Source organism: Somniosus microcephalus, chromosome 22, assembly GCF_052327205.1.
Source record: "Somniosus microcephalus isolate GS21.2 chromosome 22, FLI_Smic_1.0, whole genome shotgun sequence".
In the NCBI taxonomy this organism is placed as follows: Eukaryota; Metazoa; Chordata; class Chondrichthyes; order Squaliformes; family Somniosidae; genus Somniosus; species Somniosus microcephalus.
In genome coordinates, this window is record NC_141008.1 from 49,022,302 (window position 1) to 49,050,280 (window position 27,979).

At 46.0% G+C, this 27,979-nt stretch overlaps 1 protein-coding gene across 5 annotated transcripts in view; it reads left to right on the forward strand.

The window, feature by feature from the left end:
* The first annotated feature begins 241 nt into the window (after positions 1–241).
* Positions 242–27,979, forward strand: part of LOC147102289 (flotillin-2) — a 140,716-nt gene continuing 112,978 nt past the window's right edge. For 2 of the 5 annotated variants that reach the window (XM_085964685.1, XM_085964686.1), the window contains exon 1: positions 246–450. In XM_085964685.1, the coding sequence (XP_085820811.1) occupies positions 402–450 (49 nt within the window). In that variant the 5' untranslated portion in view covers positions 246–401. Of the gene's footprint in view, positions 451–22,285; positions 22,342–27,979 lie in introns of those variants that run through there. The other 3 variants (XM_085964684.1, XM_085964683.1, XM_085964687.1) reach the window with 3 other exon arrangements.

The following is a 27,979-nucleotide window of genomic DNA, read 5'->3' on the forward strand; positions in this document are numbered from 1 at the left end:
CCCCCATCCCAGGAACCAGTCTGATGAAACTTCGTGTAGCTCGATGTCAAATTTTTTGTCTCATAACACTCCTATGAGGCGCTTGCGACGTTTTACTACGTTAAAGGCGCTATATAAAGACAAGTTGTTGTTGTTGGGAAAGCCACTGGGGGGCAGCAGCACCACCATGAGCTGTGTGCGTGAGCGGGCAGAGCGCTTTCGGTGTGGCAGCCACTGGCAGGGGGGGAGTGGATTGGAACGGGGCAGCATGAATTGTGTGTGTGTGTCAGCAGGCGGAGCGCTTTCGGTGTGACAGCCAGTGCGGGGCAAAGGGAAAGGAGCGGCGACTTCCGCCCCGCTCTGGCGGGCCGCTGCGCTTGTTGTTGTGAAGCGGGCGAGACGGACAAGTCGGAGCGGCGAAAATGGGCAATTGTTACACGGTGGGACCCAACGAGGCGCTGGTGGTGTCAGGTAAACCCCCCCCCCCCCCCCGGGGAAGTGTGTGGGGTGGGGGGAGGAAAATGAAAGAGTTAAATTTACCCCGGGGGTTATGTGAGGGGGGGGTAAAAAAAAGGCTTTTAAAAATAAAAAACGGGGCAAGGAATCAGTGAGGTGGGAGTGAACTCAACTCCTGTGGAGCTAGGCCGCATCCTCAGGCTCACCCACAACAGGCAATCGGAGGGGGTGGTTTTGCAGTTTTTAGCCTTTTTCTATTAAAACATTAAAAAAAAACTTTTTCTCTTTTAAACATTGTAAATTCCTTTTTACTCTAGTAAATGCTAAATAATTAAAGTTTTTTTAAAACAAATTTTTTTTTCAGCCTTTAAAAAAATCTTGGGACCTTTTTCTCTTTTCAAACGTTGTAAATTTCTTTTTACTCTATTAAATGCTAAATAATTAAAGTGTTTCTTTAATTTTTGTTTTTTTCATTTTTTTTTCAAATCTTGGGACCTTTTTCTCTTCAAACGTTGTGAATTCCTTTTTCTATATTAATTGCTAAATAATTAAAGTGTTTCTTTAATTTTTTTTAATTTAAAAAAACATTTCAGCCTTAAATCTTGAACTTTTTCTCCTTTTAAATACTTTAAATTATTTTTCCGTTCATTAAATGCTAAGTAATCAAAGTGTTTCTTTAATTTTTAAACTTGATTTCTCATGGTTTTTTTAATCAAGTTTTTTGTTGAAGTTTGAGGTTTTTTTATATTAAAATGTTGATTTGCTTTACATAAAATGTACTTTTGGAAGAGGGTTTGAAATGCTTCTGTTGGATTTCCTGGTGAGAGGTTTAAATGCCAGAGGTGGAGGGATCAAGAACTGGACCAGTGGTTTTTTGTTTCCTGCGTTTTTATCTTTTTTAGGGTTGAGTCCCGCGTCAATTTTTTTTTGTGTTAATAATTGAATAAATAAATAAATGTTAATAGATTTGAGTTAAGCTGTTGACAAAGAATCAAGAATTTCTCTTGAATTCAGATTTTGCTTTGTTCTCACATCTGTGTTGAAAAAATAACACGTTTCCCTTTTAGTGGTGATTTTATTTACACCATGTATGTTGACGACTGGCGAACTAGTTAGGGTGTGTACCTGGTGATGGATGGAGAACTGTATTGTAGTGTAATACATTTTTTTCCCATTAAATAAAATAGTACTGATTAGGGTTCTGTGCTATTCATTTAAGCTATTAAATACTGTGCAAAGCTTCAGTTCCTGATTTTGCTGTATTATTTATGTAAGAAACACTCGAAGGCTTGGCTCATTAACCCTTTGGTTGCAAAGGGAGTTTCCTTCTAGCTCGCTGTATCTCATCGGCGTGTGTACAGCAGCCTCCTGTCGTGTGTATAGCAGCCTCCTGTCATGTGTAAAGTTAACTCTGATTGATGCACTGTAAAGAAGAGAATATAGATCCAGCCTGGATTCATCCGTTTATAAAATTAGCGTTTAAATGCCATCTGATCTGTGCTAGTCGACGAGGACTGGGGGAGGGTGGGGCTTCTCCGGGTAGAGGCATTGAATTCGAGAGGAGAGCTGTGCCTTTGCAGTTATTTGCATCTCTTGGCAACTGCGTGTAGTGGGAGGGCAGTGGGAATCACCCAAGGCTACAAGTCAGGCAGGTCACTGTGGCAATTTGATAGCAATATTGAAAGAGGGTGGAATTTATCCAAAATAGCCCATGACATTAAGTTTAAAAATCACTTTTGCACCAAAATATTGGAAGTTGTGCGAAGGTGTTCAGTTTCATATCTGTTGCATGTTTTAACTTTTTAGATTGAATAGCAAATGGGGAAACTCACTTGTGACGTATAATTAAAAAGGAAAAATCAGCGAGGGCTGGAAAACGAACAAAACCAGGAATTGTCAGCATCTGAGATGGAGCAAAGACGGGTTACCGTTCGGGCCGTGACCCACTGTCAAAGAGAAGACTTGTATTTCTGCAGCTCCTTTCACCACCTCAGGACGTCCCAAAGCACTTTACAGCCAACAAAGTATTTTCTGAAGTGTAGTCACTGTTGTAATGTAGGAAACGCGGCAGCCAATTTGCACACAGCAAGCTCCCACAAATTGCAGTGAGATAATGACCAGATAATCTGTGTTTTGGCGATGTTGATTGAGGGATAAGTATTGATCAGGACACCGGGGAGAACTCCCCTGCTCCTCTTGGTAGTAGTGCCGTGGGAGATTTTAGATCCAGCTGAGAGCAGACGGGGCCTCAGTTTAACATCTTAGCTGAAAGCCGGCACCACCGACGGTGCAGGACTGCACTGGGAGTGTCGGCCTGGATTATGTGCTCAAGTCCCTGGATTGGGGCTTGAACCCGTGACGAGAGTGCTGCCCACTGAGCCCGTGCTGACACCTTTGTCTGAACTCCGTTCTGCTGCAGCTTTACACCCGAGAAGTTTAACCCGCCTTTCCTGCTAACAGACCTGCCATGTATTTACAGAATGTTCTGTTTTTGGCCTCTTGTACACTCACTTCAAATTCCTATGGTCAGCTAGTGGGCAATGTCTGCTGTCTCCTCTCGTTCAAAGTAGCTTTGTGTGGTGTGGCGAGGTTGGGCTGTCGTATTTCCAGTTCGGGTTTAAATGGAGATTGTTGCTTGAGATGGAGGAGGGTGAAGGATGTTAGTTTTTTTTCGATTCAAACAGAAGAGTGAATGCTAGATACCATTTCCTTTCGAGCAGACTGGTTTTCCGATGATGATAGCCAGGGATATTGTACAACGCTCCCTATTTGCGGCCTACCCCCCCCCCCCCCCCCATTTCTCGCCTGATTACTGGTGACTGAAAGCAGTCAGTGCTCATTCACCCCACACTCGTCCATCCCTTGTATTCAGTGCTGTAGTGCAGAATGTATGAGCGAGTGAGATTTTGTGGAGAAATATGGAAAATTGGTAACTTCTCCTTGTTTGGTAAGGGTCGACTATTAATCCTATCCCATCATCGTTTGTTTCTTGTTAACACACGTCATCATTCCTGCTTGTAATAAACAAAGCTGGGATTGTTGCTTCTGCCAGTTTATTGCTCCCATTGCGATCTATCCATCTTTCTAGCTCCACTGTGTACTGTGTCCTGAGCTGTTGTCTTCAGTCAAGGCAAAACACAAGTTTAAAAAAAATGTAGTATCTTGGAAAGAATTGAACACTGTTGACGGCGCCAAAGCGAACTGTCAGATCGGGAGCAAACTTGTGTTGAACTTTTAAAGCTGTTTGATGCATTGAAGCTTTGCCACAGAGCAATGAATGCATCGTAACATCGCCCGACTCCACCCCTGCCTCAGCTCATTTGCTGCTGAAACCCTCATCCATGCCTCTGTTACCTCCAGAGTCGACCATTCCAACGCTCTCCTGTCCACTCCCCTCTTCCACTTTCCATAAACTTGAGCTCAACCAAAGCTCTGCTGCCCGTGTCCAAACTCGCACCAAGTCCCATTCACCCATCACCCCTGTGCTCGCTGACCTACATTGGCTCCTGGTTAAGCAACACCACGATTTTAAAATTCTCATCCTTGTTTTCAAATCCCTCCATGGCATTTGTCCCTCCCTATCTCTGTAACCGCCTCCAGCCCTACAACCCTCTGAGATCTCGGCGCTTCTCCTATTCTGGCCTCTTGGGCATCCCCGACTTTAATCGCTCCACCACTGGCGGCCGTGCCTTGCGCTGTCTAGACCCTCAGCTCTGAAATTACCTCCCTAAACCTCTCCGCCTCCTCCCTTACGATGCTCCTTAAAAACTACCTCTTCGACCAAGCTTTTGGTCACCTGTCCTAATAGCTCCTTATGTGTCTCGGTGTCACATTTTATTTGATAACGCTCCTGTGAAACACCGCGGGACGTTTCACTACATTAAAGGCGCTATATAGATAGAAGTTGTTGTTCTTCTCACCCAGTGCCTACACATGTTGCACTTGGCAGCAGGGGTGACTGGATAGCAGTTGACAGCAGAAGTCCTGGCTTTTTCCCTCATCTTGGCCGAGGTGTTCAGCCCAGTTGGAGTGGCCCACCCTCTGTCCTACCTGAGATCAGCTGGCTGAGCGCAGAGTGGAGACGAAACCCGCGACTGTCTGATTAACGCCTTTACTCACAGCCCTTCAGCGGGGCTTCCAAACCGCCAGTATTCTTTGTTTATACCCTATCGTGGACAGTGGGCGAGGCAGTGGGGCAATGCATTGGGGAGCCAGCAGGGCACAGCGATGGGTTTGCAGCAATATGGTGGGTTCCTGATCACTGCCCTGGAGAAGTGCAGAGTGCAGACAATAACCTCAGCACTGCACCACTTTGCTGTTCGTTCCATGAATCTAGTATTGATCTCCTGAGAACCAGCGCTAATGGTTAGACTGGGATCCTGGTTTTGAAACTCTAGATCCAACCACATTTTTTCTCAAGGATGTGTTGAGTAACTTAATGGCTTCAAGACACTAAGCCAATGGCATATTCAGTTCTGTTAAGTTGAATAGTTTTGTTCGGATGTTATCTGGGACTGTTTTACATGATTACCAGCAATAAAATAAATTTCAAACAAGTTAGGCAAATAATTAAGACAAATTGTCAAAGGAACTTACATTTGTTCAGCTGCCAGTGGGAGCCTGTAATGAATAGGGAGGATAGTAAAGATGTAATCTGCCTTTTAAACCATCAGAATAATTCGCAGTTCATTTTTCCAACACACTTAAATTGCACCTTAATTCCCTGAAATGTCTTTATTTTTCAGAACTTGCATTCTGTTTTTTAAAACTTCATTAGTCGCCTTACGGTCTTGATGTGTAGGCACCATTGTAATGTAGGAAATGTGACAGCCAAGTGTTGCGCACAGCAAGCTCCCACAGACGGCAGTTGAGATAAATGAGAAGATTAATTTGTTTTATGGAAATAACAACAGAAAATGCTGGAAAAACTCAGCAGGCCAGGCAACATCCGTGGAGAGAAATTAGAGTCGACGTTTCGGGTCGAAGCCCTTTTTCAAAACTGGAAAGGAAATGAAATAGATCGAAGGCAGGGCTGCGATAGAACAAAAGAAGTAAAGAGACATTAAGAGGTATTCAAAACCAGACGAGATGGTAATAGGACAGTGGAGACAAAAGACGGCTCAGATTAGGTGTGAAGTGTACTGGCAGGATGGGAGACAGCTGCCATGTAGGAGAGAGGAAAAAAAGGAAAGGGGGGGCGAGGGAAAATCCAAAACAAAGGGGTGGAAAAAAAAAATAAGTAAAATTGTAATAGGGGCCGAGGTTATGATCTGAAATTGTTGAACTCGATATTGAGTCCGGAAGGCTGCAAAGTGCCTAATCGGAAGATGAGGTGCTGTTCCTCGAGTTTACGTTGAGCTTCCGTGGAACAATGCAAGAGGCTTAGGACGGTGAGGTCCGAGTGGGAATGGAGCGGTGAATTAAAATGACAGGCGACCAGAAGCTCGGGTCACCCTTACGGACTGAAGGGAGGTGTTCCGCAAAGCGGTCACCCAATCTGCGTTTGGTCTCCCCAATGTAGAGGAGACCGCATCGTGAGCAGCGAATACAGTATACTAGATTGCGAGAAGTACAAGTAAATCGCTGTTTCACCTGGAAGGGGTGTTTGGGACCCTGGACAGTGGGAAGGGGGGAGGTATAGGGGCAGGTGTTACATCTCCTGCGCTTGCATGGGAAGGTGCCAGGCGAAGGGGAAGGGCTGTTGGGGGTGATAGAGGAGTGGACTAGGGTGTCTCGGAGGGAGCGGTCCCTACGGAATGCTGAAAGGGGAGGGGAGGGGAAGATGCGTTTGGTGGTGGGATCACTTTGGAGGTGGTGGAAATGGCGGAGGATGATCCGTTGAATGTGGAGGCTGGTGGGGTGAAAGGTGAGGACAAGGGGAACCCTATCGTGGTTCCGGGAGGGAGGGGCAGGGGTGAGGGCAGAAGTGCGGGAGATAGAACGGACACGGTCGAGGGCCGTGTCGACCACGGTAGAGGGGAATCCTCGGTTGCGGAAAAAGGAAGACATGTCGTAAGCACTGGTGTGAAAGGTGGCATCGTCGGAGCAGATACGGCGGAGACGGAGAAACTGGGAGAATGGAATAGAGTCTTTACGGGAGGCGGAGTGGGAGGAAGTGTAGTCCAGGTAGCTGTGGGAGTCAGTGGGCTTGTAGTGAATATTGGTCGATAACCTATCCCCAGAGATGGAGACGGAGAAGTCGAGGAAGGGAAGGGAAGGGAAGAGAAGAGTCAGAGATGGACCATGTGAAGGTGAGGGAAGGGTGGAAATTGGAGGCAAAGTGAATGAAATTGTCTAGTTCGGGGCGAGAGCAGGAAACGGCACCGATACAGTCATCAATGTATCGGAAAAAGAGGTGAGGGAGGGAACCTGAGTAACATAGAAACATAGAGATAGGAACAGGAGTAGGCCATTCGGCCCTTCGAGCCTGCTCCGCCATTCAATGAGATCATGGCTGATCTTCGTCTGAGATCATAGCTGATCTTACCAGTTCAGTACCCCGTCCCCGCCTTTTCTCCGTAACCCTTAATCCCCTTAGCCTTCAGAAATATATCCAATTCTCTCTTGAAAATATTTATTGAATTAGCCTTCACAGCCCTCTGTGGCAGGGAATTCCACAGGCTCACCACTCTTTGAGTGAAGAAATTCTTCCTCATCTCTGTTTTAAATGATTTGCCCGCTATTTTTAGACTGTGGCCCCTGGTTCTGTGCTCCCCGGCCATTGGAAACATTCTCTCTGAATTCAGCCTGTCCAGGCCTGCCATAATTTTATATGTTTCGATGAGATCCCCTCTCAATCTTCTAAACTCCAGTGAGTACAAGCCCAAACTATTTAATCTCTCTTCGTAGGTCATTCCCGCCATTCCAGGTATCAGCCTGGTGAATCGCCGTTGCACTCTTTCCATGGCAAGAACATCCTTCCGCAGATGGGGCGACCAAAACTGTACACAATACTCCAGATGCGGTCTCACCAGCACCTTGTACAGCTGTAGTAAGGTATCCCTATTCCTATACTCGAACCCCCTTGATATGAAGGCCAACATACCATTTGCCTTCTTAATCGCCTGTTGCACCTGCATGCTCTCCTTCAGTGACTGGTGCACAAGAACACCCAGGTCCCTCTGCACTTCCCCATCTCCCAATCTATTGCCATTTAGATAATAATCTACCCTCCTGTTTTTACCCCCAAAGTGGATAACCTCGCATTTATCCACATTATAGTGCATCTGCCACGTATCCGCCCATTCCCCCAACCTGTCCAAATCGCACTGTAGCCTCCTGACATCCTCATCAGAGCCCACCCCTCCTCCTAGTTTAGTGTCGTCAGCGAATTTGGAAATATTGCATCCAATTCCCTGATCCAGATCATTTATATATATTGTGAACAGCTGGGGTCCCAGGACAGATCCTTGCGGCACCCCGCTGGTCACTGCCTGCCACTCCGAAAACGAGCCGTTTATTCCAACTCTCTGTTTTCTATCCGCCAGCCAGTTCTCTATCCACGTTAATACTTTGCCCCCAATCCCATGAGCCTTAATTTTGCATGATAATCTTTTGTGTGGAACCTTATCGAAGGCTTTCTGGAAGTCAAGGTACACCACATCCACTGGCTCTCCCCCATCTATTTTACCAGTTACTTCCTCAAAAAATTCCAGCAGATTAGTCAAACACGATTTACCCTTTGTAAATCCATGTTGACTCTGTCCGATCCTTTCCCCATTTGTCAAGTGCTCCGCTATTTTATCCTTAATAATGGACTCTAGCATTTTGCCCACAACCGATGTAAGGCTTACTGGTCTATAATTCCCTGCTTTCTCTCTACCCCCCTTTTTAAATATTGGGGTAACATTAGCTACCCTCCAATCCACGGGTACTGTTCCCGAGTCAATGGAGTTCCGGAAGATGATCCTTAGAGCATCTGCTATCTCCAGGGCCACCTCCTTAAGTACCCTAGGATGTAGTTTATCAGGCCCCGGGGATTTGTCGGCCTTCAGTCCCCTCAACTTACCCAACACCATATCCCTAGAGATACTAATTTCTGTCAGCTCCTCCCTCTCATTAGTCCCTATGTTTGCCGATATTCCTGGGAGGTTATTTGTGTCCTCCTTTGTGAATACAGAACCAAAGTATGAGTTTAATTGGTCTGCCATTTCCTTATTCTCCATTATATATTCTCCCGAATCGGACTGCAAGGGACCGACTTGGGATTTTACCAGTCTTTTCCTCCTGATATACCGATAAAAGCTTTTGCAGTCTGTCTTTATGTTTGCTGCAAGTTTACTTTCGTATTCTATTTTCCCCTTCCTGATTAATCCCTTTGTCCTCTTTTGCTGTATCCTGTACTGCCCCCAATCTTCCGGTCTGGTGCTTTTTTTTGCCAGTTGATACGCCCTTTTTTTTGATTTTATGCTGTCCCTAATTTCCCTCGTTATCCACGGTTGAGTCACCTTTTTAGGTTTATTTTTATGCCAAACCGGTATAAACATGTTCTGGAATTCTTCCATTCTATCTTTGAATGCTTGCCATTGTCTATCCACTGTCAATCCCCCCAGAAACACCACCCAATCAATCTTACCCAATTCCCGTCTCATACCCTCGTAATTCCCTTTATTTAAGTTCTGGACCTTAGTCTCTGATTCAATTTCCTCACTCTCCATCTCGACTGAGAGCTCGATCATATTATGATCGCTCTGACCCAAGGGGCCTCGTACAAGAAGATTGCTGATAAGTCCCTTCTCATTGCACAATACCCAGTCTAAAATGGCCTGATCTCGAGTCGGCTCCTCGACATATTGGTCCAGATAACCGTCCCGAAAACATTCCAGGAATTCCTCCTCCTCAGAATTTTTACTAATTTGGGTAGTCCAATCAATATGTAAATTAAAGTCACCCATGATGACAGCTGTGCTCTTATCGCACGCTTCTCTAATTTCCCTTTTTATGCCTTCCCTCACCTCCATATTACTATTTGGAGGCCTATATATCACACCCACTAACGTTTTCCTCCCCTTGCTATTTCTCATTTCTACCCATACAGATTCCGTTTCATCCGAGTTAATATCCTTCCTTTCCATTGCATTAATCCCCTCCTTTACCAGCAATGCTACCCCACCTCCCCTACCTTTTTGCCGATCCTTCCTAAATATTGTATATCCCTGGATGTTAAGTTCCCAGCCTTGCCCACCCTGCAGCCACGTTTCTGTAATCCCAATCAAATCATACTTGTTTACCTCTATTTCCACAACTAATTCATCCACCTTGTTCCTAATGCTTCTAGCATTAAGATACAAAGCCTTCAGGCTTGCTTTTTTCACACTCTCATTATGAATTAGTTTGGCCCTTTGTGTTTCTCTCCTTTGCTTATTGCTTCTCACCTTTCTACCATCTATTTCTGACTTCATATGACTTCCCTCTTTTCCACTACCTAGGTTCCCATCCCCCTGCCAAATTAGTTTAAATCCTCCCGAACCGCCCTAGAAAATATTACCCCGAGGACATCGGCTCCCTCACAGTTCAGGTGTAGACCGTCCCCTTGGTACAGGTCACTCCTCCCCAAGAACTGGTTCCAATGCCTCAAGAATTTAAATCCCTCTCCCTTGCACCACTGCTCAAGCCACGTATTTAGCTTATCTATCTTACTCTCTCTAAACTTATTAGCTCGTGGCACTGGTAGCAATCCAGAGATTACTACCTTTGAGGTCCTACTTTTCAATTTAGCTCCTAACTCCCTAAATTCAGCTTGTAGGACCTCCTCCCTCTTTTTACCTACATCGTTGGTACCTACATGTACCACGACAACTGGCTGATCCCCCTCCCCCTTCAGAATGCTCTGCACCCGCTCCGAGACATCCTTGACCCTTGCACCAGGGAGGCAACATACCATCTTGGAGTCTCGGTCTCGGCCACAGAAACTCCTATCTATCCCCCTTACAATTGAATCCCCTATCACTATAGCCCTATCCCTCTTTTTCCCGCCCTTCTGTGCAGCAGAGCCAGTCATGGTGCCCTGAACCTGGCTGCTGGTGCCTTCCCCTGATAAGTCATCTCCCCCAACAGTACCCAAAACGGTAAACCTGTTTTGGAGGGAGATGACCGCAGGTGACTCCTGCACTACCTTCCTGCCTTTACCCTGCCTTTTGGTCACCCATTTACTGTCTGAGCTAGCCTTTACCTGCGGTGTGACCAACTCACTGTGCTATCCACAACATCCTCAGCATCGCGTATGCTCCAGAGTGAGTCCATTCGCAGCTCCAGCGCCGCCATGCGGTCCGCTAGGAGCTGCAGCTGGACACACTTCCTGCACACATAGTTGTCGGGGACAGTGTCCCTGATTTCCCACATGGCACAGGAGGAGCATGACACGGGTCCGAGCTGCCCTTCCATGACTTAACCCTTACAATACCCTTTTATTTACTACGATTTAGCTTAATTATTGAATTCTACTTAGAATAAGTTTGTGAAAGTACTCACCAACCAGTCACCTACCTGTTTTCTGGTGTTGTATTTTCACTGCCGCCTCCTGTCCTGGAACCTTTTCCACCTAGGTTAGGCTCCTGAAATAAAATAAATTGAACCTACCTTTTCAACTTCCCCTAACCCCTAAAAGGTTAGAGGAGGTGGAAGGGTGGGAGACACTACACTGTAGTGCTCTCCCGACTGCCCCAGCTGTGAAAGAAAAAGCCCGCGAAAGGTGAGCTTTTAAACTCACCAGTTACTGGCCTCCTGCTCTCCCGACTGCCCCAGCTGTGAAAGAAAAAGCCCGCGAAAGGTGAGCTTTTAAACTCACCAGTTACTGGCCTCCTGCTCTCCCGACTGCCCCAGCTGTGAAAGAAAAAGCCCGCGAAAGGTGAGCTTTTAAACTCACCAGTTACTGGCCTCCTGCTCTCCCGACTGCCCCAGCTGTGAAAGAAAAAGCCCGCGAAAGGTGAGCTTTTAAACTCACCAGTTACTGGCCTCCTGCTCTCCCGACTGCACCAGCTGTGAAAGAAAAAGCCCGCGAAAGGTGAGCTTTTAAACTCACCAGTTACTGGCCTCCTGCTCTTCCGACTGCCCCAGCTGAACAAAGAGTGTTCCACATATCCCACGAAAAGGCAGGCATAGCTAGGACCCATGCGGGTACCCATAGCAACACCTTTGATTTGGAGGAAATAAGTGGAGTTAAAGGAGAAGTTGTTCAATGTGAGAACAAGTTCAGCCAGGCGGAGGAGGGTGGTGGTGGATGGGGACTGGTCGGGCCTCTGTTCAAGGAAGAAGCGGAGTGCCCTCAGGCCATCCTGGTGGGGGATGGAGGTGTAGAGGGATTGTACGTCCATGGTGAAAAGGAGGCGGTTGGGGTCAGGAAACTGGAAACTGTTAAAGTGGCGGAGGGCGTCCGAAGAGTCGCGGATGTAGGTGGGAAGAGACTGGACAAGGGGAGAAAAGATAGTGTCGAGATAGGAAGAGATAAGTTCCGTGGGGCAAGAACAGGCTGAAACGATGGGTCTACCAGGGCAGTCCTGTTTGTGGATCTTGAGAAGGAGGTAGAAGCGGGCTGTGCGGGGTTGGGGAACTATGAGGTTGGTGGCCGCGGGGGGAAGATCTCCAGAGGAGATGAGGCCAGTGGCAGTCTTGGAAATGGTAGTTTGATGTTCGGTAGTGGGGTCATAGTCCAGGTGGAGGTAGGAGGAGGTGTCGGAGAGTTGGCGTTCAGCTTCCGCTAGGTAGAGGTCAGTTCGCCAAACAACAACAGCGCCGCCCTTGTCAGCGGGTTTAATGACAATGTCAGGGTGGGATCTAAGAGAATGGAGTGCTGCAAGTTCAGAGGGAGGTAGGTTGGAGTGAGTGAGGGGAGCAGAGAAATGGAGACGGCCGATGTCACGGCGGCAGTTAGCGATGAAAAGACCTAGAGAGGGCAAGAGGCCAGGGGGAGGGGTCCAGGTAGAACGGGAATTCTGCAAGCGGGAGAAAGGGTCAGTCGTGCGGGGGGAAGACTCCTGGCCATCGTAATTTGTTTTATGGATGTTGGTTGCGGGATCAATATTGGCCAGGTGCAGGAGCAGGCTACGGAAATATATACCAGCAATGGGTCTGACTTTAGGAGGGAGAAAAAATGTTAACCAACAGGTAGTAAATGTGGCAAAAAATGTTAACCAACCAGGTTGGAGATGTGAAGTCACTTTCCATTAACTGGTGCCAATGCTTCTTTCACCAACAACAACAACTTGCATTTATGTGGCGACTTTAATGTAGTAAAACATGACAAGGTATTTCACAGGAGCGATTATCAAACAAAATCTGACACCAAGCCGCATGAGATGTTAGGACAAGTGACCAAAAGCTTGGTCAAAGAGGTCGGTTTTAAGGAGCGTCTTTAAAGGAGGAAAGAGGTCGTGAGGTTTAGGGAGGGAATTCCAGAGCTCGGGGCCAGTGTTCCTTTTCATTTTTTTTGGGTGCGCAGGTTTTCCCATTTAAGAGCCGGTGAGCTGGCTGTGCCAGAGTGCCGTGCAGCTAAAAGGGAACATTGCTTAGGGTCCAGGCAGCCAATGGTGGAGCGATTACAATACAAATCATACAATCTTACAGCACAGAAGGAGGCCATTCGGCCCATCGTGCCTGTGCCGGCTCTTTGAAAGAGCTCTCCCATTAGTCCCACTCCCTGCTGCTCTTTCCCCACAGCCCTGCAATTTTTTCCTCCTTGAAGTATTTATCCAATTCCCTTTTGAAAGTTACTATTGAATCTGGCAGTGCCATTTCCAGATCATAACTTATTGCGTAAAAAAATTCTCCCCATCTCGCCTCTGACTCTTCCGGTAAACTACCTTCAATCTGTGTCCTCTGGTTACCGACCCTCCCGGCACTGGAAACAGGTTTTCTTTATTTGCTCGATCAAAAACCCCTCAGAATTTTCCACACCTCCATTAAATCTCCCCTCAACCGCCTTTGCTCGGAGGAGAACAACCCCAGCTTCCTCACAGCCCTGAAGTCCCTCGTCCTGCTGGATTCCCCCGCCCAGTTGATGAGCTGCCTGTCAGCAATCGTTGAGCTCGCCGACAGGATGCAGATGAGGCCCGTCCGCTGCTGCCAATCGTGGAGCGTTGCTTGGTTGTATTTAAAAGGACTTTTCAGCCACACATTAAATTCGGGGATGCTCAAGAGGCCAGAATTGGAGGAGCGCAGAGATCTCGGGGGCGGGGGGTTGCTGGAGAAGGTTACAGAGAAGGGCTGTGAGAAGACCTTGATGAGACAGCAACGGTTTTTTTTATTGGCTCCACATTTTCACACTGTAGCTCACTGCCTCCAATAACACACTCGGTGTGGCTACAGTAGTTCATGGCTAAACGTTCAGGCAAGCCTAGGACCTGTTGGTCGGGGGACCAGGCTGTTTCATTTGGGAAGTTGCTGTTTGTAAACTTGAATCCCGGAGCCCTGGACATTTACAAACAAAAACGTTCTGAAGTTTGCCCTGCCGTGACTCGGCTCGGTACAGAAGTATAACTGTGTCCTGGCATTGTGTGCATTGGCCGAGTTGGAATAATGAACGATCTGGGTTTTGAAATGTTAACCTCGGTCAGTGAATCATGGAAGGGCTGCCCCGGGGTTTAAATGTGTGTATTTGATGTAGCCTCTTCCAAAAATGATTGACTTGCTGGCCCAGCAAATTTAGTCAATGAGCGGCTCAACACGATGCAAGGTCCTGAGTTCAATCATTGCTCTGTGCTGAGTTTGCTGATCTCGGTTAGGGTGGTAGAAGGCATACATTCTAGTTGGGGGTGGAATGTAGCAAAGGGACTGGACGAGCAAGGTATAAAATGGCTGGAATTCGCACTCCTGATCTTGGCCCGACTGGGGGAGGGAGAGAGAGAGAGAGCGTGTGCGCGTACGTACGTACGTACAGGGCCAGCCTTGACTGATGCTTACCACAGTGTAATGACCCGTCACGGTCAAATAGTCTTCCAACGTTTTGCTATCAAGGCCACAGTAGCCCACCCCAGCCTTGGTGAGGGGGCAGTGTTATTTCTGTATAATTTTAGTGCCCGATAGAAGATTTTACTGTTTACAGCACAGCCTTTCCATCAAGTTTTCTGGCGTTCTCTGTGGGTGAGGGTTGGGGATGAAGTTGGGACCAAATGCATCGGTTTTAAACTGGCAGCAGAGATGTTGCAATGTGAGGCACTCTGGGATTTTAATCGGGTAGTAGCGCAGCATGGATTGAGGGAACATGCCCCGTACAGGAGAGGAAAGCGTTTCTGGTTCTGTGGGTGACAACCTTAAAGCTGAACCCCCAGATGTACGAGGTCTTCTGTGTTTGCAAATCCAGCGAGTTTACTTTGACTCCTCGAACCTTGCGCCCACCCACTGGTGCGGCACGAAACCAGGATAAAAACAGCTCGCCAGCAGTATTGTACATCCTAATTCTTGCCCTTTCCTTTAATGGTGAACCTTGTGAATGCTTGATTTGGTGGTGACTAGTTAACAACTAGAATCTTTGCCCATTGTAAACGACTGGTTGAGCAAGACAGATTGAACAATCTGCGAAAGATGTCCTGCTCTTGTTTAGAATGTGTCTAATTGTGATAACTGAATACAAGAGCATATTTATCCTGGCAGCACTGCGTGAGGGGGTTGGTTTTACTTCTGAGAATGACGACCTGATTTAGCTGCTCAATAAATTAAATTTCACTAATGCATCGCTACCAGTGAGACATCCTGACTGTCTTAATAATTTAATTTAAAAGGTTTTTAACTGTTCCTGAGCCGCTCGTGCTGGTTCCTGCTGTCTCATGGGTTGTTGGTCTGCAGAATTGAGACTTTATTTCCCTCTTCCCCTTCTTCTCAGGGTGCCAAGTCAGGCTGGGGTACAGTTCTGTTTGGCGCTGGAGTCATCCAGTGCATTACCCGAGTGCCCAGTCTTCATGCATGCACCTAGACAGCGAGTGCCGGCAGGCAATTGGACTGTAGAGAGCATCGCAGCCGAGCCTTGCTGCAGTCCACCTTTCCAGCAGCAGTCACTGGATAGGAGTCGGGAATGAGTGACTGACTCTGTCGGGCATTTACCCCCCGCCCCCGCATTGCCTTCAAATCTGAGCAACACTGAGGCCAACTTTAGTGACCCCTCAACTCCAACACCCTCCCCGCTCCCCGAAAAACGAAAAGCAAAAAACTGCAGTTGCTGGAAAGAGAGCGGATGAGTTAATGTTTGCGGTGTGGACTCTTTGTCAGAGCAGGAAGATAATTCAGGTGAACAGCATTTAGAAAGAGCAAAGGGAAGTGGGGAACAACAAAAGAAATAGAACTAAATGCTGAGCCGGAGCTTTCACTGACAGCAGCTTACTTAGCATAAACAGGGAATTAAACCTGGGGTCTTCTGAAATGTATGACCCGCTGCATTTACCCACTAAACAATTGGATGAGCTGCATAAATGGGAACTTGTTACGGGAAATTTACACAATATGCAAATTCATGTCCCTCGCCCGAAGTCACCAGTTTTTTAAAAAAGTGCATTTCCGAGCACAGATGATGAGGTGCTCCAGTCTGTTGTACCTAGGGTAGTGTCGTTAGTGAAATTAAATAGAGCAAGGTGCTTGGACCTCAGGAAAGCAGGTTGAGGGGGGTAGGTGGGGGACCCAGAAGTCTATGAGATTATCTGATTTCTGTCAGTCTTATCAAATTCACGAATTTTTCTGTATCCGTTGACTTAATGGCATGTTGACGTCGAATAACTAGGGCTGTAGATAGGGCTTTAAACTAAATAGTGAGGGGAAACTTAGAAAGTTAAAGAGAAAGGACAAGACAATAGCGCAGGTAGTGATAGGGGTAATGATGACCAGAGTGTGACGGGAAGGGACAGAGCGTACAAGCATAGGCGTGCACCAGCAAATAGGGTCAGAGTAGGGAAAAATGGTAAAAAGACAAAATTAAAGGCTTTTTATCTGAATGCATGCAGCATTCGTAACAAGATAGATGAATTCACGGCACAAATAGAAATAAATGGGTATGATCTGATGGCCATTACAGAGACGTGGCTGCAAGGTGACCAGGGCTGGGAACTGAATATTCAGGGGTATTTGACATTTCGGAAGGATAGGCAGAAAGGAAAAGGAGGTGGGGTAGCTCTGTTTTACACAAGATATACGGCACAGCAACAGGCTGTTCGGCCCAACCAGTCCATGCCGGCGTTTATGCTCCACATGAGCCTCCTCCCATCTTTCCTCATCTAAATCTATCTGCATAACCCTCTATTCCCTTTTCCCTCATATGCTTGTCTAGCTTCCCCTTAAATGCCTCTATACTATTCGCTTCAACCACTCCCTGTATTAACAAGGATGAGATCAGTACAGTAGTGAGAAATGATCTTGGCTCGGAAGATCAAGATGTAGAATCAGTTTGGGTGGAGATAAGAAATAATAAGGGAAAGTTGTCACTGGTGGGAGTAGTCTATAGGCCCCCTAACAGTAGCTACACCGTGGGACAGAATATAAATCAAGAAATAATGGGGGCACCTAAGAAAGGTACTGCAATAATCGTGGGCGATTTTAATCTTCATATAGATTGGACAAATCAAATTGGCAAAGGTAGCCTTGAGGACGAGTTCATAGAGTGTATTTGGGACAGTTTCTTAGAACAATACGTTGTGGAACCAACCAGGGAACAGGCTATTTTAGATCTGGTAATGTGCAATGAGACAGGATTAATTAATGATCTCATCGTAAAGGATCCTCTAGGGAAGAGTGATCATAACATGATAGAATTTCACATTCAGTTTGAGGGTGAGAATCTTGGGTCTGAAATTAGTGTCTTAAACTTAAAGGCAATTACAATGGTACGAAGACAGAGTTGGCTGAAGTGGACTGGGAAAATAGATTAATAGGTAAGACGGTAGATCAGCAGTGACAGACATTTAAGGAGATATTTCATAACTCTCAACAAAGATATATTCCAGTGAGAAAGAAAGGCTCTATGAGAAGGATGAACCATCTGTGGCTAAATAAAGAAGTTAAGGAGGGTATCAAATTGAAAGAAAAGGCATACAATGTTGCGAAGATTAGTGGTAGGCTAGAAGATTGGGAATTTTTAGAAACTTGCAAAGGATGACTAAAAAATAAGAGGGAGAAGATAGATTGAGAGTAAACTAGCAAGAAATATAAAAACGGATAGCAAGAGCTTCTACAACTATATAAAAAGGAAGAGAGTAGCTAAAGTAAACATTGGTCCCTTTAGAGGATGAGACTGGGGAATTAATAATGGGAAACAAGGAAATGGCAGAGATTTTGAACAAATATTTTGTATCTGTCTTTACGGCAGAAGACACTAAAAGCATCCCAGTAATAGTGGAAATCAAGGGGCGAAAGGCAGAGAGGAACTTAAAACAATCACTGGAGAAAAAGTGCTAGGCAAACTAATGGGACTAAAGGCTGACAAGCCCCCTGGACCTGATGGCCTGCATCGTAGGGTCTTCAGAGAAGTGGCTGCAGAGATAGTGGCTGCATTGGTTGTAATCTTCCAAAATTCCCTAGACTCTGGAAAGGTCCCAGCGGATTGGAAAACCACAAATGTAATGCCCCTATTCAAGAAAGGAGGGAGACAGAAAACCGGAAACTATAGGCCAGTTAGCCGAACATCTGTCATTGGGAAAATGCTGGAATCCCTTATTAAGGAAGTAGTAGCAGGACATTTAGAAAATCATAATACAATCAAGCAGAGTCAACATGGTTTTATGAAAGGGAAATCGTGTTTGATAAATTTATTAGAGTTCTTTGAGGATGTCACGAGCAGGGTGGATAAAGGGGAACCAGTAGATGTAGTGTATTTGGATTTCCAAAAGGCATTCGATAAGGTGCCACATAAAAGGTTGCTGCACAAGATAAGAGCTCATGGTACAATAGCAAAATACTGCAGGTGCTGGAAATCTGAAACAAAAAAATGCTGGAAACACTCAGCAGGTCAGGCAGCATCGTGGAGAGAGAAACAGAGTTAACGTTTCAGGTCGATGACCCTTCGTCAGAACTGGTGAAGGGTCATTGACCTGAAACACACTCCACGATGCTGCCTGACCTGCTGAGTGTTTCCAGCATTTTCTGTTGTTGTGTAAGAGCTCATGGTGTTGGGGGTAATATATTAGCATGGATAGAGGATGGGCTAACTTTCTGAGAGTCGGGATAAATGGGTCATTTTCAGGTTGGCAAACTGTGACTAGTGGGGTGCCACAGAGATCAGTGCTGGGGCCTCAACTATTTACAATCCATATTAATGACTTAGATGAAGGGACCGAGTGTGCTGTAGCCAAATTTGCCGACGATACAAAGATAGGTGGGAAAGCAAGTTGTGAGGAGGACAGAGTCTGCAAAGGGATATAGATGGGTTAAGTGAGTGGGTTAAGTGAGTGGGCAAAAATTTGGCAGACAGAGTATAATGTGAGAAAATGTGAGGTTATCCACTTTGGTAGGAAGAATAGAAAAGCAAAATATTTAAATGGAGGGAGACTACAGAATGCTGCGGTACAGAGGATATCTGGGGGTCCTCGTACATGAAACACAAGAAGTTAGCATGCAGGTACAGCAAGTAATTAGGAAGGCAAATGGAATGTTGGCTTTTATTGCAAAGGGAATGGAGTATAAAAGTAGGGAAGTCCTGCTACAACTGTACAGGGCGTTGGTGAGACCACACCTGGAGTACTGCGTACAGTTTTGGTCTCCTTATTTAAGGAGGGATATACTTGCATTGGAGGTTGTTCAGAGAAGGTTCACTTGGTTGATTCCTGGAATGATGGGGTTGTCTTATGAGGAAAGGTTGAGCAGGTTGGACCTTATACTCATTGGAGTTTAGAAGAATGAGAGGTGATCTTACTGAAACAAGATTCTGAGGGGGCTTGACAGGGTAGATGCTGAGAGCATGTTTCCCCTCGTGGGGGAATCTAGAACTAGGGGGCATAGTTTCAGAATAAGGGGTCATAGAAACATAGAAAACTAGGAGCAGGAGTAGGCCATTCGGTCTTCAAGCCTGCTCCGCCATTCAACATGATCATGGCTGATCCTCTATCTCAATACCATATTCCCGCTCTCTCCCCATACCCCTTGATGCCTTTTGTGTCTAGAAATCTTTCTACTTAAATATATTACTTCTTAAATATAGTCAGTGACTTGGCCTCCACAGCATTCTGTGGTAGAGAATTCCACAGGTTCACCACCCGCTAAGTGAAGAAATTTCTCCTCGTCTCAGTCCTAAATGTCCGACCCTGTATCCTGAGACTGTGACCTCTCGTTCGAGAGCCCCCCAGCCAGGGGAAACATCCTCCCTGCATCCAGTCTGTCTAGCCCTGTTAGAATTTTATACGTTTCAATGAGATCCCCTCTCATTCTTCTAAACTCTAGTGAATACAGGCCTAGTCGACCCAATCTCTCCCCTGCCATCCTAGGAATCAGTCTCGTGAACCTTCGTTGCACTCCCTCTATGGCAAGTATATCCTTTCTTAGGTAAGGAGACCAAAACTGCACGCAGTACTCCAGGTGTGATCTCACCAAGGCCCTGTATAACTGTAGTAAGACATCCTTGCTCCTGTACTCAAATCCTCTTGCAATGAAGGCCAACATACCATTTGCCTTCCTAACTGCTTGCTGCACCTGCATGTTTGCTTTCAGTGACTGGTGTACAAGGACACCCAGGTCCCTTTGTACATCAACATTTCCCAATCTATCACCATTTAAATAATACTCTGCCTTTCTGTTTTTCCTACCGAAGTGGATAACTTCACATTTATCCACGTTATACTGCATCTGCCATGTATTTGCCCACTCACTCAACTTGCCTAAATTGCCTTGAAGCCTCTTTGGATCCTCCTCACAATCCCACCTAGTTTTGTGTCGTCAGCAAACTTGGAAATATTACATTTGGTTCCCTCATCCAAATCATTGATATATATTGTGAACAGCTGGGGCCCAAGCACTGATCCCTGCGGTACCCCACTAGTCACCGCCTGCCACCCCGAAAAAGACCCATTTATTCCTACTCTCTGTTTCCTGTCTGTTAACCAATTTTCAATCTATGCCAGTATATTACCCCCAATCCCATGTGCTTTAATTTTGCACACTAACCTCTTATGTGGGACTTTATCAAAGGCCTTCTGAAAATCCAAATACACCACATCCACTGGTTCTCCCTTATCCTACCAGTTACATCCTCAAAAAAAAACTCCAGTAGGTTTGTCAAACACAATTTCCCTTTCATAAATTCATGTTGACTTTGTCTAATCCCGTTGATATTTTCTAAGTGTCCTGTTATCACATCCTTTATAATAGACTCTAGCATTTTCCCTACTACTGATGTTAGGCTAACCGGTCTGTAGTTCCCTGTTTTCTCTCCCTCCTTTTTTAAATAGTGGGGTTACATTTGCCACCCTCCAAACTGCAGGAACTGTTCCATAATCTAAATGGGTCGCCCATTTAAGACGGAGATGAGGAGGAATTTCTTCTGAGGGTCGTGAATCTTTGGAATTCTCTGCCCCAGAGAGCTGTGGAGGCGGAGTCAGTGAATATATTCAAGGCGGAGATAGACAGATTTTTGAACTACAGGGGAGTCGAGGATTATGGGGAGCAGGCAGAAAGGTGGAGTTGAGGCCAAGATCAGATCAGCCCTGATCATTGAATGGCGGCGCAGGCTCGAGGGGCCGAATGGCCGACTCCTGCTCCTATTTCTTACGTTCTTATGTTGCTGGGTACCAATGAAGCACAGTTTCTGCAACAGTAATACTGATTTTCCTTGGAAGTAACTGACACTGACCCGGATTTTGTGGTCAGCGACGAACGAACTGCGCTCACCGCTCATTATGCTTACAGCTGCCCACAGACTTTTCATGGGCTTTTGAGTGGCAACTTAAGGTCATCGGGCATCTGAAACAATGCGGCGCCCTTTACAGGGGATCTGGGACCTGTGAACAGGGCAGGTAACAGCATGTCTCCACAACCAATCAGATTGAAGAATCCTCACTGAACCAGGAAGTCTGTTAGAATATTTAATTCAACGTAAAATCATGTATAGAAAGTGAAAAACCGAGAAGGAAAGAAAGATGGGGTTAAGAGAGAGCAAAGAGACAAAGAAAAAGTTCCAAAAATATTAATTTTTAATTGGAAAAAAAATCTCCAGCAATAACTTAAATCTGAAGGAATGAGACTCCACACTTGTAAAAGTTAATTTTCAGTGTCAGAGAGGTTGTTTGGCAGTAATTAAGACTTATCATGTCCTTAAAAATTCACTTATGCTTGAATGGACAAACCCTATCTTTTTCTGGCGTGTTAAGTGGGTAATTACTGCAACTTCACGCCCTTGCCGAGTCTCTCGGCGAGGTACCAGTGTAGCGCAGTTGTGGTGGAGCAGGGTAAATCAGACAGCAGCTTCCGGATTGCCACGCTTCACTGCGCATATGCGGACGCCTGAAGTTGTCAGATTTATTCCTGATAGCCTTGCCGTTATTATTACCGCAAAATCCGGGGCCTTGTATTTCAGAAGTTAGGTCAGGGAAGTGCCCAGGATTGTGTCACGCTTGCAGGGTGTGTCCTATGCACAATCGTCTGGGGCAAGATGAGGAGCAGAGGTGACGTGTTTCCCAAAGGGAGGGAAAATTTAAACTGGGAAACACTCTCGCAAATGAAAATGGGCTAGCATTTTGTAGACAGCAAGACATGGAGCCTGCATGTGAATTGCACAAGCGTACCTTTTTAAAGAACTGGATGTTCAATTGATCAGATTCTGCCATTATCTGCATTCTGAGATTTGCTGGTTTGTAATCTCTCCGTTATTCATTCTATATATAACTTTGCCAAACCCACTAAGTATGGATCCATTATTATTCAATTTATTTTGTATTTTTGTGTTCATCAGAAATATGTTGGATCCAGGGCACAACTGTTTCCGTCTGTGTCAAGCACTCCGATCAGGTACAGCGCACTTGATGGCGTGCAATGCTACCTTTACACTGCCCAAGTAATGTGCATTAACCTTAATTTCAGAGACCCACTCTCCTGACTCCAACAACGTGACATTTCCACTTCTCGCACAAACCTTCCCCATGGGCAGTGTTCTGTTGTCGAGTTGTATGAACACTAAAGATTAGTCTGCCTTGTCCTCCTACTGTAAAAGACCTGGAGTTTGCTGTGGCTCTGGAGATTCCAATCACTGGCTTTCCAACCTGCATCTTGCACCAGGTTGTCAAATCTGTTTGAAGTGTTTTTGATTTTAAGGTCATGCAGCTTTGGCATTTTATGAATGTACTCTGTGCACTTTTCAGCACGGACTGCAGCAGATCGGGTCCGTCCTCTGATCTGGGATCCGCTCTTGGGGGGCCAAACCACCCCTGCCCCCAGCAACTGCTGGGGGTTCACTTCTCGTGTTCTTATGCAATCAGATCTGTACTAAACATGCCTATTACAGGAAACTTTGGTTTATCCGGAGGTTAACTGTCCACCGGCAAAATTCAGGAGTCGGTTCAGTAAGTTTTTTTTCTTTTCGTTGCTTTTTTTTCACCAGTCAGGCTCTGCAAGGTCTAGCTAAAGCTGTTGCTTAGCTACAGAGACGCTTGCAAGCTACGGCCGACTGTTTAGAAGCTGAAAGCAACAGGGTTTGTTGCTAGATACGGAGCTCAAAGCTCCGTATGTTTTAACATTAGCGCTGGTTTGTCCGGCAGTTTTGATGGGACGGCAACAGCTCGGTCCCGTTGGTGCTGGATATCTCAAAGTTTCCTGTACAAGGCTATAGTTGGTGTCTATATGCACCTTTATTCTGCATCTGTCCCCAGCTAATATTTATCCCTCAATCAACGTCACTAAAAAGCAAGTTATCAGGTCATAATCACATTGCTGTTTGTGGGAGCTTGCTCTGCGCAGATTGGCTGCCGTGTTTCCCACATTACAACAGTGGCCACTTCAAAATAAAAGTACTTCATTGGCTTTAAAGCGCTTTGGGACGTCCGGTGGTTGTGAAAGGTGCTTTCTAAATGCACCTAATGTAGTGCCTGCTATCTTCCCTCCATCATAAGGTCAGAAGTGGGGATTTTCGCTGATGACTGCACAGTATTCAGTGCTATTCGCAACTCCTCAAATAATGAAGCAGTCTATGCCTGCATGCAGCAAGACCTGGATGACGTTCAGGCTTGGGCTGATAAGTGGCAGGTAACATTTGCGCCACACAAGTGCCAGGCAATGATTATCTCCAACAAGCGAGCATCTAACCACCTTCCCTTGACATTCAACGGCATTACCATCGCTGAATCCCCCACCATCAATATCCTGGGGGTCACCATTGACCAGAAACTTAACTGAACCAGCCACATAAATACTGTGGCAACAAGAGCAGGTCAGAGGCTGGGTATTCTGCGGCGAGTGTCTCACCTCCTGACTCCCCAAAGCCTTTCCACCATCTACAAGGCACAAGTCAGGAGTGTGATGGAATACTCTCCACTTGCCTGGATGAGTGCAGCTCCAACAACACTCAAGAAGCTTGACACCATCCAAGACAAAGCAGCCCACTTGATTGGCACCCCATCCACCACCGGCGCACCGTGGCTGTAGTGTGTACCCTCTACAAGATGCACTGCAGCAACAAGCCAAGGCTGCTTCGGCAGCACCTCCCCGAACGTGTGACCTCTACCACCTAGAAGGACAAGGGCAGCAGGTGCATGGGCACAGCACCACCTCCAAGTTCCCCTCCAAGTCACACACCATCCTGACTTGGAAGTATATCGCCGATCCTTCATCGTCACTGGGTCTAAATCCTGGAACTCCCTCCCTAACAGCACTGTGGGAGTACTTTCACCACACGGACTGCAGCAGTTCAAGAAAGCGGCTCACCACCACCTTCTCGAGGACAACTAGGGATGGGCAATAAATGCTGGCTTTGCCAGCGACGTCCACATCCCATCAACGACTAAAAATTAATCAACTATCTGGAGCTAATATCCGATTGCAGTTCTATTGCATCTAGGAACTTGGCAAACCTTTAAGAACTTAAGAAATAGGAGCAGGAGTAGGTTATACGGCCCCTCGAGCCTACTCCGCCATTCAATAAAATGAACATTTGTTTCATTTTGTCCAATCCCCCAAATTATTGCTATGCACCGACTAGTGTGCTTGCAGTTGCCCGAAAGAGGAGTCTTTCATCCAATGTGTGGGGTGCATTTGAATCCAAATCCCTGCGGTAGAAAGATATGACTGTTGGCACAGTTTACAATAAGCTAAGTAATAAAAGTGCATCACTGCGGTCCAGATAAGCAGTATGAATGTTGCATTATTATCAGGATGATTCAGGGTCACGAGTGCTTATGGATGTGCTTTGCTGTTGAAGTCCCCTGAACAATATAAATTGTGTTTAAATGGTATTTTTAATGTTGTAAAATGTGGGGAAGTGCTGGAGGTGAAACCGGACATCGAGCAGTGTTGGGAGGACAATTAGGAGAGGTGATTGAAGGCAGGGTCAAAACGCTCTGGGGTGGCCTTTTGACGAAAGGAAGATAAGTAACATAGCAGAGCATTCCAGAGCAGCAGGCTAAGCTGGCTGAAGTCTCTGTCATTGAAGGGGGGAATGGGAGGAAAGTGAAAGGTAGCCAGAATTTGGAAGAGTGAAGGCCATGTAGCACTGGAGAGGGTTACAGAAATCGGGAGGAACACAACAATCTTAAATAGAAAGCATTAGTGCATGGGCAGCCAGTGGAGGTGGGCGAAGACGTGGGGGGGGGTGTATTAGGGGAGTAAGTCGGACTTAGTGTGGAGAGGTTGAGATGTGGAGTTTTGGGCGAATTGTTGTTCATGTAAAATGGAACTTGGTAACGGTGAGGAGAGCAGTGGAGAAGGCGAGGCTGGAGGCAGCGAAGGTATGAGTGCTCGGTAAGGGTGGACACACGCAATCCCATAGAAGTAGGCAGTCTTCATGATGGATGGAGCTCAGAACTGAACCAGACGCCCAGTTAGTGCTTGAGCGTACAGTTGAGGAAATGGATTAAATCGGAGGCTAGGCTGTGCGTTTCTTGGTGGGAGTTGAACAGAATGACTTCAGTCTTGGCGGTTAAGTTACAGATGGAATATCGAGTCTCAATTTCAATACAGGAAGAGGTCAGGGAAGAGGATGAGCATTCAGACAGGGTACTTGGAGTTTAGCAAAAGTACAGGTGAGCAAAAGCCACCGATTTTTTAAAAGCAAGGTCTGGAAAAACTGGCTTCATAATCAAATCAAATCAAATCAACTTTTATTGTCATTGTTAGTGCACAAGTGCAGTACAACGAAATGTAGGCTTGCGGCTCCCGAGAGTGTACAATTTGGATTAGGACACTTAAACATTTCAACATACATTTGTACATATATATTAGCATAAATATGACCATAATAAAGTGCATCGGCAGATGTGCAGGCTTTAGTGTTTATTTGTGGAGTTCAGTAGGATGACAGCCCTGGGAAAGAAGCTGTTCCTAAATCTGGTCGTACGGGTGCGAATGCATCTGTAGCGTCTTCCAGATGGTAGGAGGGCAAACAGACTGTGGCTGGGGTGGGTAGGGTCTTTGATGATGGACCGTGCCCTCCGTAGGCAGCGTTTCTGATATATATGTTCTATGGTCGGTAGCCGGGTGCCGGTAATGCGTTGGGCAGTTTTGACTACCCGCTGCAGGGCTTTCCGGTCATGGAAGCTACAGCTGCCGTACCATACCGTGATACAGTTTGTCAGGATGCTCTCTATAGTGCAGCGGTAGAAGTTAGAGAGGATCAGGGGTGACAGATTACATCCCTTCAGCCTCCTCAAGAAATATAGGCGCTGTTGATTTCTTAACTGCTTATTTTTTTAAAAAACTTTTATTTTCAACTAATGGAGAACTAAAAGGAAAAACGTGCCAAAATGCTGCCTGAGGTGGGGCAAGAGAACTAACGTGTGGTTATTTTAAGGTTGCAAAACTTGAACCCAAATGTAGTTTATGAAACTGCAGCAGGAAAAGCTCACTCCTGACCTTGAAAGTTTTGCAATAATTTGGGTGAATGAAATGGTTTTGTATGTTGCAGCAGGCAAAGAGGAATGTAATCCAACAGGAAATACATTGAGAATGGAGCAATTGCCTCTTGACATTGCATGGTCCACACACAATTTTAACGTGGAACATCCTTAGTGTGCAGAGGTTCTCAAACTGTTGATGGTTGTTGTATCTCTTGAGCATCCTTGATTTTCATCGCTCCACCATTGGTGGCTCTGCCTTCAGCTGCCTGGGCCCTAAGCTCTGAAATCCCCTCCCTCAACCTCTCCGCCTCTCTTTCCTCCTTTTAAGATGCTCCTTAAAACCGACCTCTTTGACTAAGCTTTTGGTCACCTGTCTTAATATCTCCTTTTATGGCTCGCTGTCAAATTTTGTTTGATAATCACTCCTGTGGACGTTTTAGTACGTTAAAGGTGCTATGTAAATGCAAGTTGTATGTACCCATTGTTAGAGATTTTCTTATAAAACTGGTTCTTATCATCTGTTAGATTTGCTTTTGAAACCGGGTCTATCAGTCAAACTTCAGATCTGCCGTAAAGTCAAATTTCTGCTAAGTCACTGGTCTGGGCTCCTAGATAACCGAGTGGGCAAAACACTCTTGCTTAAACAGAACGTTTTAGCCATAAACAACAGTGTCCTATTCGACCGTGAGCTAAGCTTCAAACCCCACGTTCTTGGCACCTTTGATGGAGTAGCTTGTGAGCACTCGCTGTAAAGACTTGACACCTGAAGGACAGTGCTTGGGCTTCCACTTGTTGAACTATACCCCAACAAGGAATTGCTGCCTTCGTGAGTGGAAAGATAATTTGGTGAGAGAGGGTGGGGGGAAGGGTGAGAAACCCCCATCGCATTACATGAAAATACGATTCCCAGTCGTGGTTATTGGGCTCTTAAATTCTGTTAGCAGATCTGAAACTTATGGCTGCTGACAGTTTTGATGTTGAAATAATCATCTTTTGGACTGCGCTCAACCGTAAATCATGTTGGTCAGGGGCAGTGTAGGATGCAAGAGCTGCTGTGAGGTTCTGCATCATCCGCTGTCCTAGATGTGGCTGTTGGTGTCTTTGCATTAGATTGGAGGCTGACAAGCATTAGCTGCCTTCCTCCAGTTAAGTGGGTAGAGAATTACATCTCATTTATGTTACAGAAATGAGTGCTTACTGTCTGCAGCAAACACTTGCATTGTTGTTTGCTGAAGGAGGAAGCTGGAATTTCTTGTGTCTTGAGATTTACTGGGAGCGATTTTAATGTCAGCCTTGGCTCGGTGGCAGCACTCTCGCCTCGGAGTCAGGTTCACATCAAGTGAATATCTTTTTGAAAATTATCAGGTCTATTTGGAGGGATTATCCTCATGCACATTTCAATGCCCCTGGCATACCCACCTGAGGTAGATAGCACCCTTGCCTCTGAGTCAGAAGGTTGTGGGTTCAAGGCAGACTCCAGAGACATGAGCCCATAATCCAGGCTGCCATTCCATTGAGGGATACTGAGGGATTGCTGCACTGCCGGAGGTGCCATTTTTCATATGAGACGTTGAATCGTCTGCCCTCTTGGGTGAACATAAAAG